This window comes from Urocitellus parryii, chromosome 13, assembly GCF_045843805.1.
Source record: "Urocitellus parryii isolate mUroPar1 chromosome 13, mUroPar1.hap1, whole genome shotgun sequence".
In the NCBI taxonomy this organism is placed as follows: domain Eukaryota; kingdom Metazoa; phylum Chordata; class Mammalia; order Rodentia; family Sciuridae; genus Urocitellus; species Urocitellus parryii.
Genome location: NC_135543.1, coordinates 36,881,289 through 36,902,442, shown reverse-complemented (window position 1 = coordinate 36,902,442; position 21,154 = coordinate 36,881,289). Strand labels below are relative to the sequence as shown.

The following is a 21,154-nucleotide window of genomic DNA, read 5'->3' as shown; positions in this document are numbered from 1 at the left end:
TTAGGTGCAGACCTTGGGCAAAATTTATTTTGTATATTAATAAAATTAAGTTTAAAACCTACCCAATGGAAGAAAAAACATAAAAACTAACATTGTAAAGTCATCATCAGCTAGAAAAATAAATATTGTCTGGATACAGCATGAAGTGGGTAAGTTTTTAGAAGATTTCTTTTTTTTTTTTTTTTGTCTAAATTCAAAGCCCATTTTCTCTGATGCAGTTCTTAATGGATACTGAGATTTACGGTTTCCCTCCAAACAAGAGGCCAGAGAACTGTGACCTGTGGAGTAAATGCAGCCGGGCACCTCTTTCTGTATATCCCATGAATTAAGAATTGATTTTAGAGACAGATATTTGCCACTGATTTGATGAAAAGGAACACTAACATGTAATCCCAATTAAGCAAGATATTGTCTCCCCGAGAAAGAATTTCACCCTTCTCATTAGTAGGCCAGCAATGTTTAAAATTTGTCCTCGATTATTATATATTTAATTTCATCCATAAAAATGTGTGGAAGTTCTTTTTCTCTTACATGTATAGCTATATAGTATCTTTGGTTATGTCTCTGTGTCCATCAAAAAAGTTCCCCAACCCCTGTTATAGAAGAATTGCAAGAACACCTTCTCCTTTTCAGGCAAAAGACTTTCTGTTCCTTCTAGATTTTTCCATAGGAAAGGTTTTCCAAATCACTACTTCTCCTAATCATTTTTCTCTTATGTCCTGTTATGCCCTCCCTCCACATGACATAACTAGCAAACTCCCTTCTAGAGTAAAAGAATTAATGCCTCTGAAAATTAGGGGGCCTAAAGCTGGCTGTTTTATATTCTACAAGAAAGAGAACAGGATGGAGAATACAAAAAGCAAATAGTTGAAATAATCCATTCTAATTCACAACATTATCTAGAGCTTCCAGATTTTTTTGTTCACTTTCCACAAGAAAATAAATACCCATAAATGGTTTATACGCATGTGCAAAATGGCAACATCTTGGCCTTTATTTTAAACAAATCACTGCTTCCTACAAGAACTTTATTTCTTTGGTCAGCATTGACATGCTTAATGATCCAGGTATCCTGCAATGTCAGCAGACCTTTTTTCAGAAATTACTTTGGAGTCAATGAAACGTAGCTTCAAAAGGCAACATCAAAAGGAAACAAGAAAAATAAATCAGAACTATCTAATCTCTCCTGTTTAATAGTGAAAAGAGAACTAGAGCGGCAAGGGGATGCTCCTTCCCTCACCCCCCTGCTCACATTATAGTCCTGTCCATATCATCAGTCATATCAATTAAAATTTTCTCTAAAGGGACAAGGGCAAACAGTCTATACTTGCAGGTGGGTTTTCAGAGTATCTCAATATATCTTTTCTTTAGTAAATCAAACACTTATTAAAAATGTGCTTCATCCTGAAGCAATTTAAGTTAGAATCTGTGCTTTTGTCTATGTTAATGTCTCTAAACTTCGTTCAGGACTGTTTCCGAATCCAAGGATGCAGTTACCTGCTTTTCTAAATATTTCTCTATCACTGCAAAATTAATCTGAGTGTCAGATATCTAGTAGGTCCTGAATAAATATTCTTCTGTGAATGAACAGATGAATATACTTATGTAGTTCTATTCTTCACCAGCCAGGTGAGTAGTCTGATGCAGTAGAACCCTGGGGATATGTTTTTAGTAGCAAATACGAATATCCCATTAATTTTTTTTCAACCTAGTATGCCAATATATTCTTCCTCCTGGCCTCATGATTAAATAGGTGGATTTGAGGCTGCCTGTATCCGTTTTTTATTGTTGCATAGCCAATTACCACAGATTTAGCATCTTAAAACAGCCACTGTAACATTTATTATCTCAGAGCTTCTGTGGGTCAGAAATCTAATGCAGCGTGGCTGGATTCTGGGCTCAGCATCACTAGGCTTAAATCAAAGTTCTGGCTGGGTCTGTGGTTCTCATGTGGGCTCAGTGCTTCTAAGTGCACTGGCTGTTGGCAGAAATCATTTTCTTTGCTGGCTGTCAACTGAGGAGTACATTCAGTTCTTAGAGCTTCTTTCTTGCCATGTGGCCTCCATTGGGCCATTCAGAAGGTTAATATTTGCTTCTTCTTCCAGACAAGTTAGGTGTGTTTTGCTGATTTCTCCTTCTGTGACCAGCAGGTGAAATAGTGCATTTATGTCAGCCCTACCCAGATAATCACCGTATTCTAAAAATCAATGAGGGGGACCAGTATTTGTGTTTAATTGAATAGCTGGGAGAAGGTATGTAGAACCATGGGGTCAGGAATTGAATAAGTCCATCTTAGGATACATCTATCAGACCTCTTGACAACATAGGTTTTCTATTTTTGCAGATCATGATATGTGGAAATTTTTGAGTATAAAAACAGAGCTGAAAGAAAAAAAAATCAACTAGAGTTAGGGGGAAAAGAATCTTCACAGTTAGGGACATAATGGCAGAAACCTTCAGAGTTAGGGACAGGCAGATGACTAGTCCTTGGAGCACAATTATCTCTGTGTTGTTGAAAATTTAGGGATCTACAATTTTCATTCCTGATGGTAAATCATTCTAGACACTTGTTTAGCTAAAGAAAAGTGCATTGCACTAGAATCCTGTGTTCCGAAATTTCCCTGTGGGGAGGTTAGTGGCGGCAGCAAAGCATAAACAAACCCATTAATGATACCCATGGAATATGACAGTGAAAAAACTGCTCCTCTTTGGGCACCCTGAACCTGGGGCAAAATTCTTCCTCTCTATCAGAGCAAACCTCTGGTAGAGTGAAGTCATCATTTAGAGACCTGGTGATTGTGATATAAATTTAACTGAAGCTGCTTCTTCCCTTCAGTTGTGTTTATTTTTAAGATCTTGAAGATGCAGTAGTTTTAGTTTTACAGAATGTTGGAAGCTTTGTCTGCTCAAGCTGCTGCCACAGCACAATGTGTGGACTAAGCCAACACCTACAGTCTTATCACGAGGGATCTGGATATAATAGACTAATGCTCCTTTCCCTTTCTTCTGTTTCTGCATCATGCCTGTAAGTTGTGTCAACTGAACACTTTTCCTTCCACAAGTTAGGAAAGAGCATCATCTTTAAATGTCCTGGTCAGTTGGGAAAGAGAGGTGCATGCAGAGAAATGCCTGCTAAGCTTCCCTGAGCCTATCTAACAAGTGTCAAGGCTTCAGTGATCTTTCTCTTGTGGTCTGCCAAGCCCTGTTCCTGGGAGCTTGCACACCTGGCCCAGAGCCAGTCAGCAGAGTGATGAAGGGACCCCCAGAGGACGTTCTCTCACAGCCTGGCTTCCAGGATCTTGGGACTGTGGGGCACACTAAGAGAAAAGAAAAGACTCTCGGGGGAGAGTGGCCTCTCCAACCAAATCCACCCATCATTCTACTTGAAAGCCATTCCTGATGTCACCTTGAATCACTTTTCACTGAGTTCTCATTAACATTCATTGTTTGTTTTAGCAATCATTCATTTATTTATTCACTCAACAAATGGGGACGATCACTGCATGCCAAACCCTATTCTAGACCATGAGGCAGTGGTGAGAGAGTGAGTGAACAGTGGAGCATTCTCCTATACAAACTTTTAATAAGTACATGTTTATTTTAGTACGATTTTTCAGCAATCCTGAAATTTGCATTTCTAATATATTATTCTCACCTGTTGCAAATTAGAGAAAAAGAGAGTTTGAAGATGATGACAGAACAGTGGAAGATTGGTTCAAACAATCCTTTAAAAGAGCACTTGCTCCCTCTGTTAATGATACTGAGACCTATCACGTTGCCCAAATGATAGATCTAGTAATCATCTTCTCCCACCTCAAGTTGAATCAATCAAGTCTCATCAGTTATACATTTTACATACCTCTGAAGTTCCTCTACATCTTTCTGTGCTGATGGTAAATACCTGGCCAAAAACACCTTTACCTCAATTACAGTCTAAGCAAGTGCTCTGCCACAGAGCTATATTCCCAGCTGATGTTGACTACCATCTGAAATAACCCCAAGATTTCCTACCTCCTGGGCAATCCTGTGCAAAATCAACCAGGACTGTGAATTTAATAAAGTTTGTTATATTTCACAGTTGATCATCAAATAGAGAGATTATCTGGGTGGGCCTGAGCTCATCACTTGACCCCTTTAATAGCAGAGAATTTTCTCAGGCTATCAGCCGAAGAGAAAGCCAGCAGTTTGAAAGACCAGCTGGCTTGAAGATATAGGGAGCCAAGTACTCAATCTCTAGACATTGCAAGACGCACAGCTGACAGCCAGCAAGGAAATGAGGACTTCAGTCCTACAACCACAAGGAACTGAATTCTATTAACAAAAAAGAAAAGGCATTTGGAAGCAAATTTTCCCAGAGCCAAAAAAATGAGAACTCAGTTCATCCTTCTTGCTCTACGGCTTGTCTTTCTTTTGTCTAAAGTACTTATGACATTCTAATATATTATATGCCATATAATTTACTTAGTTGTTATATTTATTATGTCTTCTCTAATTTAAATACAGGGTAAGGGAAAGATCAGTGTGTGTCGGGTATACTTGTGTATCTGTAGTACCTGACACTTAAGTGTTCAATAGATACTTACTAAGCAAATGAATGGACCTTTTGAGACCATTTGGGAAGAAGCTTTTGAACAAGTTGGTGATATCAAAGACAGTATATGGTTCAGTATCTATTAATTTAAATGAGTAAAATACCACTGCCAGCCTACTTAGTCATTAGTGTTATGGTGCAGAAATGAAAAATATTTGTTAGTATCTTCTAGATTTACCCAGGTGCCCTCGTTTTCTGGATATGTACATTTTTTGTTTAATGTATTCATCCCTCCTCATCTTAGAAGAATCTTAAGTTTCGTAACTTTGACTTTTCTCACCATGAATGCTTTCAAAAACTTATACTTCATTCCCATGTTTGTGAGGAAACAGCAGTAGCTCTAAGAAGCCTACCTATTAAATCTATGACTGGAAGTTCATGTGGAGAAACCCCCTTCAGAGTAAGCCCCGTGGATTTGTAAGTTTCAGAGGATGGAAGGTTCTAGAGGCAGACTGAAATTTTCTTTTCCTGGGTTGTTGAAGGCACTTCAGCATTTCAGTGAAACTTGAGGGAATCATTCTAAACCATGAAACATATTTACCCTTACAGAAGATGGGGAAGGATGAATACGTTAAACTCTAAAAAATGCAAATATCCAGAAAACAAACTACTTCACTACCTAAAAAGCAATAGCTAATATATCCAGGCAAAATAACTTTCCAAAAAATGTATAATTCATTATGTGAAGCATAATGTATAGTGGCACTGACTCCACTTCATGGTTATTTTAACATAATCTTCTATTTTTCCATCTAAAGTTGTTCTATGCTTTTCAAAAATCTGCTTCAAAACATATAACATAAAATTTGCTGTTTAAACCAATTTAAGGGTACTATTTAGTTTCATTAAATACTCTCACAGTTTTATCCAAACATCACCATCATCAATTTCCACAACTTTTCATCATACCAAACAAAAACTCTGTACCTGTCAATCTTTTAAAATCCTGGAAATGTTGTCCTATCAGATTTTCTTTCCAGCGATGGCCACTACACAGACTCAGTTCTGTGATATAGAAAAGGGTGTCTGAAAACCAAGAACATGACTAAATGATACTGGTGATCCCCCCCAAAAAATTCTTAACCATCAGTGACTTAGGTTGTAAAATAAAAGCTTTTCCATTAGGAAAACATTTTTTGAAATCATTCAACAAATTAACCCTCCATATGCCAGTGTTCTGTATACATTCTGTATACAGAATAATGAACGAAACAAGACAACAAAACCTAACCCTCATGAAGCTTGCATTCTTGCAAATAACACAACAATTTAGGTAGGAGTGAGCTCTCTGAGGAAAATAATCCAGGGCAGTGAGACTTGTGTCTTAATGGCTGCTTATAGTCTCCACACACAGCATATATTAAATCCATGTTTATCTGCAGATGTGTTCATAAAGTAAGTAATGACTTTTTAAAGACTTCTTGCTGAGCTGCTGAGCACCCTGAGAGACATGGGACTGATTCAGACTCAAAGCTTTTCTCCCTGCGGAGCTTGTAGCTAATCATAAGAAACCCAATCTACATATGGTATACTGTTTCCATTCTAGAAACAGCTATTTAATAACTTATCTAGCTTTTATTTGGCCTAAACTCACCCTTTATTTAATTTTTTTTGTACTTTTTTAAAAAAATTATTTGTGTTGTCAGGCCCTTTCCAAAATCTCTGCTTGGCATGATCTGTATGATTTACTTGACCATCTTCCAAATATTAAACAGTAGCAAATAAGCTGAAAGTCTGAAATAGGCAATAAAAGTGTGTCCCTTTCTTTGCTTTTTAAAGTCCCCCTTTTCGACAGTGCATCTATAGGAACATTTAGAGGCCTGTCAATCATGGTGCTGATTCTTGAAATTATCAAGTGCATTTAAAAGAAAAAATTAACTGAAACAGCACAAAAAAAGGAAAAATGCAGCATGAGTTCATCTCATTAATTTAGGTTATCCTAGATAGTTGTATTCCTTGGTGTACAAATTTAGTAATAGGATGAGCTCAAGTTCAGAATGTAATGATTGTGCTCTCTTTATAGTAGATCTGGATTTTGTGAATATCAAACAGTAGATGCACTCTAAAACTTTGCTGTATGTTTTTTCATAAACTAATACTAACCTATTAGTTTCCTGAGCCATCTGTCATTTTCTGAAGGAAAGAAAAGTTATTCAATTGTGGTGGCTAAAAAAAAAAATCACGTATATCTAATACATATTATAATACCCTTCATGGTATTGGGCTAGGAATTCTGTGTTATCTCCTTATACATCATTATAAAGTTAGTTCTATTTATTCCAGATGAGGAGAGCATTGCACAAGAGTAGCTTTCCTTGGATGAACACCAGATAAAATCATATAAGAGCGCAACTTCTAACTTCCAAAATCAGCCAGGTGTCACAGTATACAGAATTGCTGTCCTACAATACCTGTCAAGACTTGACATAATAAAAATAAAAAACCACTGGTACAATGAAGCAAGCTTTGTAGACTACTATGCCTGTTGCTGCTACTACTAATAACGATACCAGCCAAATGCTTGTCCCACTTCCCAAAAAATGCTCTGTGTGCTAGGAAGCTGTGCTGTCAATATTATGTGAATTGGTGAATGAAATGTATTTTCTACTATCTATCCCATTATCTACTCTCACTGCACAATTAACTGTATATTGAAATGGTACTGAATGAGTACAGAGAAAGTAACACTTCACAGCCACTTGCTACTTGCTCATTGTTTCCAATGCTCCTGTGTCCTCTATTTTCATGTTGGACCATGTGTGCCCATCAAAGGTTATAAAGAAAAAGTTGAAGACAGTTGCTCATAGTTGCCAGCCCTGTGGATGCACTTTCTTTTCGGAATGTGGCCTCTGACACCTAAGGTTCTGGCCATCTGTGCCAGGCATAGTGTGTAAAGAATAAGAGGTAAAGTGAAAATTCATGCTCAGTGATCATGGAGCTTTCTTAGTATTCTGAAGCCCGGAGAAAAGCTTCTAGGGATTATGCATGGTAGCTGGCTTGCAGCAGGTGCTATACTCCATTCAATAGGCATGACGAGTCACTCCAGTTTGAACTAGGTATTATGCAAGGAACTGTGAAGAACTCAAACATGAGTAAAACATCGTCTGTATCTTCAATCTGCTTATCATTTAGTTCTGTGTTTCCTCAGCTTACTCCCCACATATCTTCTGGAGACCCCCATAAAAGCTGTGGATGGTTTCCCAAAAAACACACATGACCTTACACACAACATTTAGTTCATAATTTTAGAGACTTTTTTTCTAAAGCCCAATTATGGGCTGATCTAGAACATTAAGGGAAAAAATATGTCCACTAGTGTGGAAAATGTAGAATGTCATAAATGATCTAATAGATATATAAAGGACTCTGGGCATGACAAAAGACAGCCAGCAGTTTACCTTCTCTATTCCAAGAGACAAGCCTTGGAGATAAGCAAAGACAACAGTTCAGCTTCACTTTAATTTCCTGATTAAGGTGATGTAACAAAGCTTAATGAAAAGGTCTACAACATATAGAGGATATCAGAATGGGCTTCCTAGAGGACATGGCATATATATATCACCTTGAAGGATAGTGGATTGAAGCTACACCAGGTGGAGGGAGCAGACTGAGGACAGGTAAACGTAAGAAGTCCAAGGCATATTCTGGAATTGTAAGAAGTCTCATGTGTCTGGAGCACGGGACTCTTGGAAGAAGCTAGAGAGTAGCATAAAATGAGACTAAAGGTCAGTAAACTGGAGTCCAAACATGGGTTTTCACTCTGAGCATTCTGGATATGACTCAAAAGGCAATGAAGGATGGCCTAGCCAGAGGTGACCCTCATATTTCTTAGGATAAGTAGAAAGGTATAAAACTGGTAATGATTAGGAGGCCTGCTTTTAAGTAGAAGGTATTAAAACCCAAACTAGGGGACTAGAATATGGGAAATGGTAAAAACTCTATTAAAGAAACCTGAACAAAGTTATCTAATCTAAAAACCCTGTGCACAGTGACTAGCCTCAGGGGAAGTAAAACACTAGGTCCTCATGCTTCTAAAGTCATGAAACAAACTAAAAACTAAAGTTATTAAACAAATGCAAAGTTATTCTACACAAAGTTAAGCACTGGCAAGGAGAAATTATTATTCATATTTTCCTTTTCATTTACTTTCCCTTATTATATTTTACAATCCTTGGTGCAATACTTTGAAAATAATAGGCTTAATAAATGCTTGGTTCCATTGAATTTAGTTTAATTTATAGTATGACAGCTATTGAGGCAACAATTATTATACCTCATTTTGAAAAATGAAGCTGGTCTACAAACACAATTTAAGGAACACTGAATACTTTTTCCTAATGGGCAAAGGATGTACTGCCAGGGCCTCTGAGGATTGGCATGATATTCAATTTGATTTTACACCAAAAATGTGTTGTAGAACTTTTCATTAAGCTTTATTACATCACCTTAACCAGGAAATTAAAGTGAAACTGAAATGTTATCTTTCTAAGATATGATGCTTCTCTCCAAGTGTTCTTAGGAAAGAGAACTAACTGCCTTAGCGATCAAAGCATACTTTGGAAGCAAGGAAGAAGTTGAGATTACAAGCATTTAAAAAAAAAAAAAACTATGAGTTACTCAGGCATTGTCATTGTTCATGTTCACATTTTATAAAGGCTTAGCAAATGACTACTAATTGAAAATCTAAAAATTATGCTCCCACCAACATTTTTTTCTGAATTCATTGTTTGGTTAATGTGAGTGATGGCTAATATCCACATATAGTCACATCAAAATACATTTGTTGACCCTGGCAAAGCACACTATTTACTGGTTCTTCCTTCCCAACAGATTTTAAAATAATATTTTGTCATAAAAAGAGATAAATCAGAGCATAAAATTTAAATTATTTATTTGAGAAAATCTTAACAACAGGCTAATTTTTTCCTTGCATTCTTGACCAGGAGGCTCCCAGCCCCTTGGGATATCTTTTAAATGAATTCCACTGGATCAAATGAACATCAGTTTCCTGTTCTTCCTATCTGGTGTCTAACTTCATTCATAACTCATGCTCCATAGTAGGGGCTCTCCAACCTTACTGTCTATCAAAATCACCTAAAGGGCTGTTTATACTTAGGGATGCCCTGGCCAGAACGAAGAACTGTGGAAAACCATAGTTTGAGATTCACTCAAACTGTAGAGAGCAACTCTGGTTTCCCACCCAGCTTCGTTGGCTATAGTTAGAGATCTGAATTAGCTCGCATTGTAGTCTGAAAACAAAACTAGGCATAAACTTTATAAAATGCAAATTCTCAATAAAATAAAAAATAAATTCATGGTCAATTTTAAAATAGAGGGATTTGCTTATCAAAAAAAATTAGGGAAATTTAACATAATGGGTAATAGATAAATGTGCTTAGTTATGAATCCTGCTCTCCTGTTATTCTTAACTCAAACTTCTCTGGCCCAGTAAGGTCAATTCAAAAACTGAACACACCACCCTCCTTCACTGTTCTGGGCTATTAGCCACCTGATCCTCTTCTTCATGGAGTATTCTCCCCTCCTCATTTTCATCTGTGCACTTCGTGCTATGCTTTAGACATGGACTTGAGCCTTATCTCCTCCAAGTCTTTCCGAAATTTCCAACTCACAATAGTAACCTCATATTTATAGCTCCTGAAGCACTTTAGAAAAAACCTGCCCTATGGGTGTGGTGTTCATAACTCAGTATCTTGTGCTGATCTCCAGTTAGGCCATCTGAATCTATCTCTCCTCAAGGGAATCCAATCTCTTATATGGTCAAATTCTTATTTTTTATCCAACACCTATAACATGAACCACCATGCATTCTAAATCCTTAAAAATCCCTGGTTAGATTTAATTTCTTTCGAAGCTGTTATGGAATCTCATCTCATGCTCCCTTTTCCAACTCTGGATGTGTCAGCATATGGGCAGACTTTCTCCATATGTTGCCGCTTCCATGGGCAATGGCTGTATGGTAAGTAGTGATACACTGAAATATTCTTTTTTTCTCATGAGCTGAAGTTGTGTGGATTTCAAGATATCTGACCTGAAATTGAACTAAACTAGTGATCACTATGCAACACTCCCTCATGGATTTACAATACCATTTCATCCAGTAAAAGGAAAATAAATCAGAAGTTATAAAAGAAAGCTTATAGTAAGGGCCAGATATCTTTGTAACTGACAGAGGGGAGCAAAGAATTTAAAGAATTTTTTCCTGGGGGGAGGGTGTTATGATTCTACCTGAATATGACCGTGTTTGTTTTCTATTTTTTTTTTGTTTTTTGTTTTTGTTTTTTGGTGGGGGTGGGGGGGGGCGTGCATTGGGGTGCTTGGGGGTTGTACCAGGGATTTAACCCAGGGTCACTAAATCACTGAGCCATATTCCCAATCCTTCTTGTTTGTCTGTTTGTTTATAGAGACAGAGTCTCACTGAATTGCTTAGGGTCTCTCTAAGTTGCTAAGGCTGGCTTTCAACTCATGATCCTTCTACTCAGCCTCCCAAACCCCTGGGATTACAGGCATGCACCACTGCTCCAAGCCCAACAGTGCATTTTAATGCCTACTTTCTCTCAAAAAATAAACATAATGCCTAAAATGTAGGTAGTGCTTCACTGTTTTCTCACATTTTCATTGTTCCTCAGAACACCTGCAAATTGAGAAAGGAGTATATTATAATTTCTCTTCTACAAATGAAGATACACTTGAATCCCCATCTACTATCTCTAAACCCATTTTTCTCTATACAAGAAAACAGATATATGCATAAATATTAAATCACCATGATGTACACTTTGATTACATTTGATTTATTTTCTTTTTAATTAAATATTTTAAAATAAAAAGAGAAAATAACTTATGCTTCATGTTTTGAAAAGTGTGGTTACACTGGAAAATTCATGCATAGAAGACCAGGAAATGTCTATCTTGGAAGGGAAGAATCAGATAAATTCAACAATCTATGTCCATCGTCATGGGATATGATGAGTAGGTTACCAGCAGGACTCCTCATGCATTTAGGTGCTTGTCTCAGAGCAGGGAAAACAAGTTGACAAAATCTCAGACACCCACCAACATCACTTTAAGCACAGGGGCAAGGATGAGGGGCATAGGTTGGCAGGGGCACACATGTGTACACACATTATCTGTGTCTCAAGGATATATACATCCCCGATGCCACATCAACGGATTATATTCTTCCCAACCTAAATGCAATTGCTATTTCTCCTAATTAAGGAAGCAATCATAATGCAAGATGCAAGAGTGACCTTCTAAGAGATGTAAACTTTAAACCCCTCTAAAATCATATATATATATATATATATATATGCATAATTATATAAATCATTCTTAAACTTCATAAATTAATTAATAGTAATCAACTTTTTGTAACACATCTTACAACCTATTAGGACATACCAGTCTGTCTTCATGTCAAAGGACTGGAGATGCCTGGCTTTAAGCAGTGCTCCTTATATTCGACTGTGAAGGCAGACTTCATGAATATGTTAACAGGCAGCTTCTGATTGCCCCGGTCTGGGCTGAGGGGCTGAGATGCTGCTATTCTAAAAGTCTGTGCTTTTCTACTCCAAGTGTGATGTTTAACCAGCATTTGTAGCAGCTCCAGGGGGTCATTTTACAACATTGAATGAGATTCCAGTGCACAGCTAAGGTTGAAAATCACTTTACTCCAGAAGGACAGAAGTTAAGTTAGTCTAAGATGATGGTCCACTGACCTTTGCCAGCTGCAAGCCCTTTGAGACCCTTCCAAAGGTTTGCAAATCAGTGGTTGTCAAATCACCTGAAAGGTTTTGTCAAACCCTCCCCACTTTCTTAAATCTTGGAATCAAGAGGAGATTGAGTTTGGAGTTGAGAATTTTGATATCTCCAGGTGTTTTAGAAACAGGGCACCAAGCTTAAATTTAGTGTCTTGAACCCAGCCTGTAGAATTTGGTTCAAGAAAGGATGGCCTTGGACTCAATCCTGAAAAAAGGCTAAATCCCTATCATCCCTGTCCTTTCTGTACCACCCCCTCCCATATTTTACTCTATTTATATGATCCTGCTACTCCTAATAAACTTCATGACATTAGTCATTTCTGTGAAGTTATTAGTGGGTTTTCTAGATCTTATGAATTGATAAAAGTACAGATGACTTCAAATCAGTGAGTGTTAAATTGTAGTAATACTAACAGCTGTCATTTGTTGAACATCTATCATTTTATCACTTTTCCCAGCTATACTTAGATTGAAATTATCCTTAACTATGAACTAAAGAGTCCATATCCTATTAAAATAGTGTAAGACATTAGCAGATAACAAGCATTTTTTATATGAATGAACTCTTCCCTACCCACCTGTAACTCCCTATTCCACCCTGACCTCGCCTTTTCTGACATTAGCTAAACTTGCAGCATACTATTGATGCTTTTTCTATTTACATTTAATTATAAGGAAAAACTCTTAGGTTTTAATAATTAATGACTGAAATGAACACTAATATTCTTAGTTTGGGTATTATATGAAGTGCTTAGTTATTATTTAAGGTATTTGTTATTATATAAAATAACAGACACCTTATTTGAACAGATACCTTATTTTAGAGGGGTTAGTTTAGAGGGGTTTGAAGTTTACATTTCTAAGAAATTCACTCCTTCTGTTATGATTGCTTTCTTAATTAGAAGAGAAGAAATTGTGGTTAGGCTGGGAATGAATATATTTTGTTAATATGCCTTTAGGGATGTATATATCTCTAGACACACAGAGTACTTTAAGAATACGTTTTGTTTATTCTTGATATGGTTAATGTTAACTAAGGAAACTCATTATGCAAACTGATGCCTTACCAAGAACATTAGTATGAAACGTATACAGTTGTAGGATAAGGGAGACCCGCTTCCTATTGCCTGTTCCTACTAGCAGGTGTCTTATGAAGAACAATTAAAGCTTGATAGCTATTTAGTAAAATAGGCGCAGTGCCATCTAGCGGTGTGTAATCATTATTGCACATCCTAAATGTCCTCATTTTCTGAGTTGATTTCAGAGCACAGCAGTAAGCATCATATGTACACAGCTGTCAGACTTTTAAAACACACTAGTTAGTAATTTCCTAACAGCACTTTTCAGTTTCCTGTTTAAATAAACAAGAGGTTAATAATACTTGTTTCTCAATAATTATAATAACTAATATATTTTGAATGCTAATTTTGTACGAAGCCCTGTGGGAAATGCTTTATGTGTATTATCTCTTTCAATTCCCACAATAACACTGTAATTGGGGAACTCTTAGTGTCCCCATTGCTGGTAAGGGAAGCCCAATAGAACCCAGGATGTTGCACCCTTCTGCCCATGATTATGTGTGATGGAGCCAGGAAGACAAGACGAGGCCAGAGGGCACCGTAGGTGTGGGAAAGACTTGGTCTTGAGTATGAGGACACAGAGCTTAAGAAGAGCCACATGATCAGAAATGTGGCTTAAAAATTATTTCTGACTTGTAGGAAAGAAAGAAATGGAGATGGACAGGCAGGCAGTGGGAAGTTGATAAGCCTATTGTAGTCCAAGTAGACAGTGGTATTTTTACATAGGTGGGTGGTAGTATGCAGAAAAAAACTGCAATCATGTGGCATGTTATTCCACATATTTTCCAGGGATTGGCCCCATCACAAGGGTATCATAATCCCATTTTGAACCTGGTGTCTGGTTGTAACAGTGTATCATAACCTCTGAGGGATTGGTCTGAGTGGTTATGTGAAACTGTGTCCCCACCAGACTATTAGCTCCCTAAGGCAGCAGCCACATGTGTATTGTTTTGCCTTTGAACCCCCAGGACCTACTATAGTGTCTTTCACACAATTATGAAAACTAGTTTTATTTAAATCATTTGTAACTACCTATTCTTACAATTATCCAGAACTAATACTTAATTTTCCTTATATTGAGATCTTGAATGTATGGGGACACAAAGATGGAGCATAGTTATTTATCAACAACTTTCGTATGATTTCTAGGTATTTTATTGCTTCACAACAATAAGCAATTATTATTTCCTATGCAACATGCCCTATTCCAAGTGTTTTCCAGGCAGCATCTCATTTAATCTTCACTGTCATCATCTGAAGGGCAGTTGTTATTATCGGTTCCATTTTTCTAAGGTGAAAGCTCAGAGAAGTTAAGTCACTCCACTGATGATACATCATGGATTCAAACCAATACCTGTGCAATTCTTCACAACTGTGTCTTACTGCTCTTTTAGAAATCAAATAAATCCGTAGGAAACCCTGCTTCACTGTTGAGTCACTTCTTTGTCATTTTATCACTTAGTCAACAGATATTGATTGAGCTCCCTTGTTGTGTAAAACACTGTGATGGATAGAGATATGAACAGTTACCACACACAGTCCCTCCCTGCATTGGGGCACATGCCATACAGAAACGAGGCAACCAGTCGCACCACGAGTGTTCCCTAAATGTTGTCGTGAGGAAGAACAGGGTTCTAAGGTGGACACAGGAGAAGTGGGAAAACTGGAGAGGGGGGATCCAGAAAGATATCCTTGGGGAAGTGGGGTTGACGCTAAGTTATGATAAAAGAGACATAGATGAGAAATAAGCAGAGGCCAGATTTGAAAAATGAAACGACAACTTGCAAGGCATGTTGGGATTACAAAATAATGGGAAGTTATTACAGGACTTTAAGCAGTTTAAAAGTGACTTGTCATATTTGCAGAAATATCAACCCTGGCTGCTGTGTGTAGAAAACATTGAAGTGGGTGAAGAACCAAGAGAGAGAACTGGCTCAGTTAACCTGGAAGAGCTCCCGATAGCACTGGGTGAAGGAGTTGGGTGGTGGCCATCAGGGCCCATGGCAATGGAGGAACTAAAGTGATACTGAATGGAATTCGTGGGTCTTGGACATTGACAGGATCCAGGGATGAGATACAGATTCCCGTTGGGGGAGGGGCAGGAAGAGGCAGTGCCATTCACCAAAGATGGGAACCCCAGGGATCCAGTTTGGCCCTTCTGAGTGTAGGCTGTGCAAGCTGAGGCTGAAGTATGTAAGGGGCCTCCAGGTGGGCATGTTGGACACTCCCATGGGCATGTATAATAATGGTCACTCCTGTAGACCTGTATGACTCCACTCCTGGCAATCCCAGGAGAATTCCCTAGCCTTCAGAGGCTTACAGGAGAGACAGGGGCATCCAGGTTCCTTCTGTCCACCAGCAACTATCTCCATGGCTGATACCGCTAGCCCCCTCACTGGGTGCCAGTTTACAGTCTCTGCTCCCCTCCTCAGAGGCCTGTTCCACATGATCCACAGCCAAGGGCCAGGAGCCTGCTTCTGGGAGTAACCTGGGCACAGAGACCAGCCAGGAAGACAGGCTAGATCTCACTGTCACTGTCCTTTTTTCATCCTGCGCCCAGATACACCCCCAAGGATCAGATCCAGAGGATTTGTAGATCAAATATGTAAGGAATCCCAGATATTCTACTAGGTAATTAAAATAAACCAGTTCTCTTTATAAATGTCATTTCTCTGGTTATGCCTTGCTTGAAAATCGAATAAATGATGCTAAGACATACAAATAATTGCCTTCTTTAATATTTTTGATATACAGAAAAGATTGAATATTTGGGATCAAATCAGAATTTTTCCAAATATAATAAATCATATTTTTTTTCAAATCTAATAAATATTAAAGTATTTCAGTTGGTAAATGATTTCTAATACAAACTACCTCCAGCATTCCTTGCGGTTAAGCATGGTCTCTTCCCTTCCTAACATAAAACATTATTTTAAGTAATTATTAAAAGCAACTGCAAACATCCAAGTGAAGGACACGGTGAAGGCTCTATAAAACTAACAGTTTTAAGATTTGCATAATCCACTTACCTCTTTGGTTTCAAATGCATATAAAGTTAGTTATAAGAGCCAAACTTGGTTTTGGGAGGTTTTTTGGTAATATTTAGTTATTTATTTATTTTTGCATTACAATTTTTAATACACCATTATATCATAATTTATCATATCTCTGATTATATATAAGGTATGTCGACACCAAATTCACATCTTCATACATGTATTTTGTATAGTGATGAGGGTCTTCTGAATCTGACTTCAAGAGACTTTCTTTGTTGGTAATAAAGTCCTGCTGTACAAAAACAAGAAATCACAAAATCTGCATAAAGAAACAAAAGGAAAAGAGGATACAACAAAACACATCTGACAGGACAACACCAGGCACCCATGGGGGCCACTCAATAGATGTCAGTTTTGTTTTGTTTAAATTTAGTGTCACGGTGAGCAAAAAGGTAGGAGATAAAAACTAGGGAATTGTTGGAGAAAAAACTTATGTGGCATACACATTCCTCAAGGACTGAAATGTGAATACATTTCATTGAGAAAAGACAAAATATTTATTTGCATATGCAAAAGTGTAATGAAAAGTGAACCTAAAACTTGGTGAAGATGTGCAGGAACTGGAGAGGAATACTCATACACTGCTAAAGGGATTATGGACCAGTAAAACTACTGTGGAAAACACTTGAAAAGTTTCTTTAAAATTAAATATATACCTACTATACCACCCCACAACTCTCCATCCATAAGTGACTCCATAATCAAGTGGTGATATATACTGTAATCCCAGTGGCTCCAGAGGCTGAGGTAGGAAGATGGCAAGTTCAAAGCCAGCTTTAGCAACTTAGAAAGATCCTGAGCAACTTAGCAAGACACTGTCTCAAAATAAAAATAAAAAGGCCTTGGGATGTGGCTCAGTGGTTAAGCACCTCTGAGTTCAATCCCTGCTACAAGACAAAACAAACACAAAAAAATGACAAATCCATATAATGAAAAACCACTCAGCAATGAAAAGGAGCCAACTACTGATACTTGAAGCAACACAGATGAATCTCAAAGTAGTTACACTAAGTAAAAGCATCCAGATGAAAAACCAGTACATACTATATGATTCCAGCTTTTTTAAATTCTGGAAAATTGTGACAGGAAGCAAGCAGATCAGAGGTTGTCTGCCTGCTAGGAATGGATTACAGGGGAGCCCAGAGAAACTCTTGGGGTGGCATACATGTTCATTGTCTTTGTGGTGGTGATGGTTTCTGGGATGTCATAAAAATACTTCAGGGCAAATGAGAAAAAACAGAAACAGATTTCTTGAATACCCTAATGAAAGGAACCATGAATCAAGTTAGATTATCTAGTCAACGATGGAGTGGAGAAACTGCTTTGTTCTTGACCAGGTTAGCAAGTGATCTCTGACTTCATTCTGTTGCTGCTCCACATAAATAACTTGTCTTTTTCCCCTTGTTGTCCTACATACCTTAACTTCCCTTTGTTTTCTTATTTCAAACTACATACTACTAGAAATATATATATAATAAATGAAGACATTTTAAATACTCAAATGTACTTTGTCTATCCTTTCAGCAACTAGAATGTAGATATTGGTCTTCTTTTCTTTTTGAGAGTCACCGTGTATGTGAAAATGCTTTAGACCAATAGACTTGGATTTGAATGCCAACTTTGCCCTTGACTGGCCTTGCACCATTGCACCTGTCAGTCAACTTCCCTGATGCTCAGTCTTTTTGCATACAACATGAGGATAATAGCTAGATTTCAGGGGTTACTGTGAGGACTGGAAATAACTATCTACTGCAGTCTTTGTTAAACCATTTGCTTGCTGCAAAATATTGTACCTCCAGTCTTAGAGATCACGCAGTATGTACATTTATTTGTGTCCACCCCTACAACAGCGGGACACATGTGAAGAGCCTAGAGAAAGCAGAGCAGATGGACATGTAAAGAAACGTACTTGCCTTTCCATGCACTTTGGGCTAATGTGTTAACTCTGTTTTAATTGTAGTGCACCTGGTGGACATTTGGAATGTCATTGAAGCCTTGCGGGAAAATGCTCTGAACAACCTGGACCCAAACATAGAGCTCAATGTGGCCCGCCTGGAGGCTGTGCTCTCCACCATTTTTTACCAGCTTAACAAACGGATGCCAACCACTCACCAAATCCATGTGGAGCAGTCCATCAGCCTCCTGCTCAACTTCCTACTTGCAGCCTTTGATCCGTAAGCTCCATCTGACTGTCACTTGCTCTCTGCATGCTTGGTTTCCATTTCTATTTTTTCTTTCCTTGGTTATTTGCCTCAAAATGCTTTTCCAGATTAACTATCTCTTTTCCCTTCATCAGATGCTTATGTCAATAAAGACTCCACGTGATTGACAGAAACTTTAAAGGCTGCGGAAAAGACTAGAGAGTAATAGAGTGCCATAGGAATGTGAGGACAATTGTGTTTTATGAGCTGACCTTTATTTAACTCATCCCACACTACCTCGCAGCCATGGACGCTCATGAGAGTGTGGCATGATGGCATTCCTGTGGAGAGATTTAATGAAGCGTGAAGTAGGAAGATGTTTTTAACTCTCTTCTTCGCAAATTGTCTAAGACAGTGTTTCTGAGGTGTCATAACAAGACTCCAGAGCAGACGGGAAAGAACTGCAAAGACTTTCTTGACTAGCTCTAGTCAAAGTAACCACGACTTGCATTAAATGGCTGGTCAATTAGGTGGCACCATAAAACGGTGCTTGCTGTTCACAGACCACCGTTGGAAGTCAGCCTCATTATTGTATAATTTCCCCTCATAGAATCCGGGAATTTCAGAGCTGGCTGACATCTTAAAGACTGTTCATCCAGATCTCTCATTTTACAGATGAAGGAGCTGAAGCACAAAGAGATTGTCACTTATCCAGTGTCTCGCAGCATGTTAGTGGCAGAGTGGGGACTTAGGTATTCAGCTAAGGTTTCTTTTCCAAGGCGTACGTGACAGCCTCTTGAAATGTGAAAACTCCACTGAATTACATTATCAGCCCTAGATTTCAAAAGGGCTTTTTTTTTGTCATTGTGACCAAGTCTCCACAGAGCGTCACTACCTCCACTTTCATGACTTGTTTTGAATATTAAAAAGGGAAATTGCTAACCTGACCTTTTAGCACATTTTAAGACATTCAGAAGGTTTTGTTTAGTCTCCTTGTCTGGTCAATGCTTGGGAGCATTCCCCCTAGTAGTGGCAATATTCCAGTCAGGATAATGTCATTATGCTACGTACCAGCTGTCACTTTGCAAGCTAGAGTAGTAACAGAATTGTCCCTGCTTGGTTTTACCAGCATACATTATTGTCACCATGATGGTTATATTCTAAAGTTGAAATAAGCAGTTTTAAAATGAGCAGTCCAGCTTGGTAGACTCCTTGCTTCATCTGTGCAGACTTCAGTACTAGATGTTCCGCTCTGGCCTCATTGCTATGGTAACTGAGTGGTGAGGCAGGTAGAAAGGGCTGTGATTCCACATGACAAGCAGCAGAACAGAACCAGGCCCTGGAGTCTCTACAACAGCGTTTCTGTCCTGGCCTCTTAAAAGAGTGTGGCAGCTCTCAGACTTGCCATTAAAGACTACATGGGACTTATTTGTTTTACTTGTGTATTGATCACCTTTCTATCAATGTGACAAAATATCTGAGATAGTCAATTAATAAAGAGAAAAGATTTTTTTTTTTTTGGCTCATGGTTTCAGAGGTCCATACTAGGCCCCAATGCTTTTGGACCTGTGGTGATGCAGTACATCATAGTGGATGCATGTGGCAGAGGAATTCTATTCACCTCATAGTGATTGGGAAGGAGAGAGAGAGAGAGAGAGAGAGAGAAGAAGAGAGGCTGGGGTCCCAATATCCACTTCAAAGGCACATCCCTGTTATAGTTTGAATATGAGGTATTCCCCCAAAAGCTCATATATTAGACAATGAAGGAATGTTCAAAGGTTAAATGACTAGATTATGATAGCTATAAACTAGTAGGTGGATTAATCCATTTAATGGATTAATAATTTAAAAGGACTACTGAGTGGTAACTGTAGGCAGGTGGGATGTGACTAGAGAAGGAGGTCATTGGGGATGTGCCCTTTGGGGATTGTACTTTGTCCCTACCTCACACCCCCATCCACACCACAACCACCCCTCTCTCCTTCTTGGCTTTCCAGAGTTAGGCACACATTCTCTTACCATGATGTTCTGCCTCATCTTAGGCCTAGAGTAGTGGAGTCCACTGACCAAAAGCTGAACCTCTGAAACCATAAGCCCAAAATAAACTTTCCTCTTTCAACTTATTTTTGTCAGGTATGTTGGCCATAGTGACAAAAAACTAACACCTCCAATGACCTAACTGACTTCCACTAGGCCACACCTTTTAAAGGTTCCAGTATCTTCCAATAGTGCCACAAGTTGATAACCAAGCCTTCACCATTTGGGCCTTTGGAGAACACTTAAGATCCAAACCATAACAAAATGTAACAATGGAAAATATAAAAAATGAAATATAATCTACCACCAAGTTCTGAATTATCGCTGAAAGACTCACAGAGAATCCAAGTTAAGTAATAGTTTGTGCCCACTGCATGAATACAGAATCCAGGCCAGGTTAATGGTAAGGGGGCAGTATTCTGTGAAATCTATGGGACTCCAACTAAAAGAGTTAGATGTTTTACTCTTA

At 38.3% G+C, this 21,154-nt stretch overlaps 1 protein-coding gene across 9 annotated transcripts in view; it reads left to right on the top strand.

The window, feature by feature from the left end:
- Dtna (dystrobrevin alpha) overlaps nt 1-21,154 on the top strand; it is a 346,528-nt gene that overhangs the window by 231,732 nt on the left and 93,642 nt on the right. For all 9 annotated transcript variants that reach the window (XM_026400020.2, XM_026400025.2, XM_026400023.2 and 6 more), the window contains one exon: nt 18,468-18,681. In XM_026400020.2, coding sequence (XP_026255805.1) covers nt 18,468-18,681 — 214 coding nt within the window. The remainder of the gene's footprint in view (nt 1-18,467; nt 18,682-21,154) is intronic.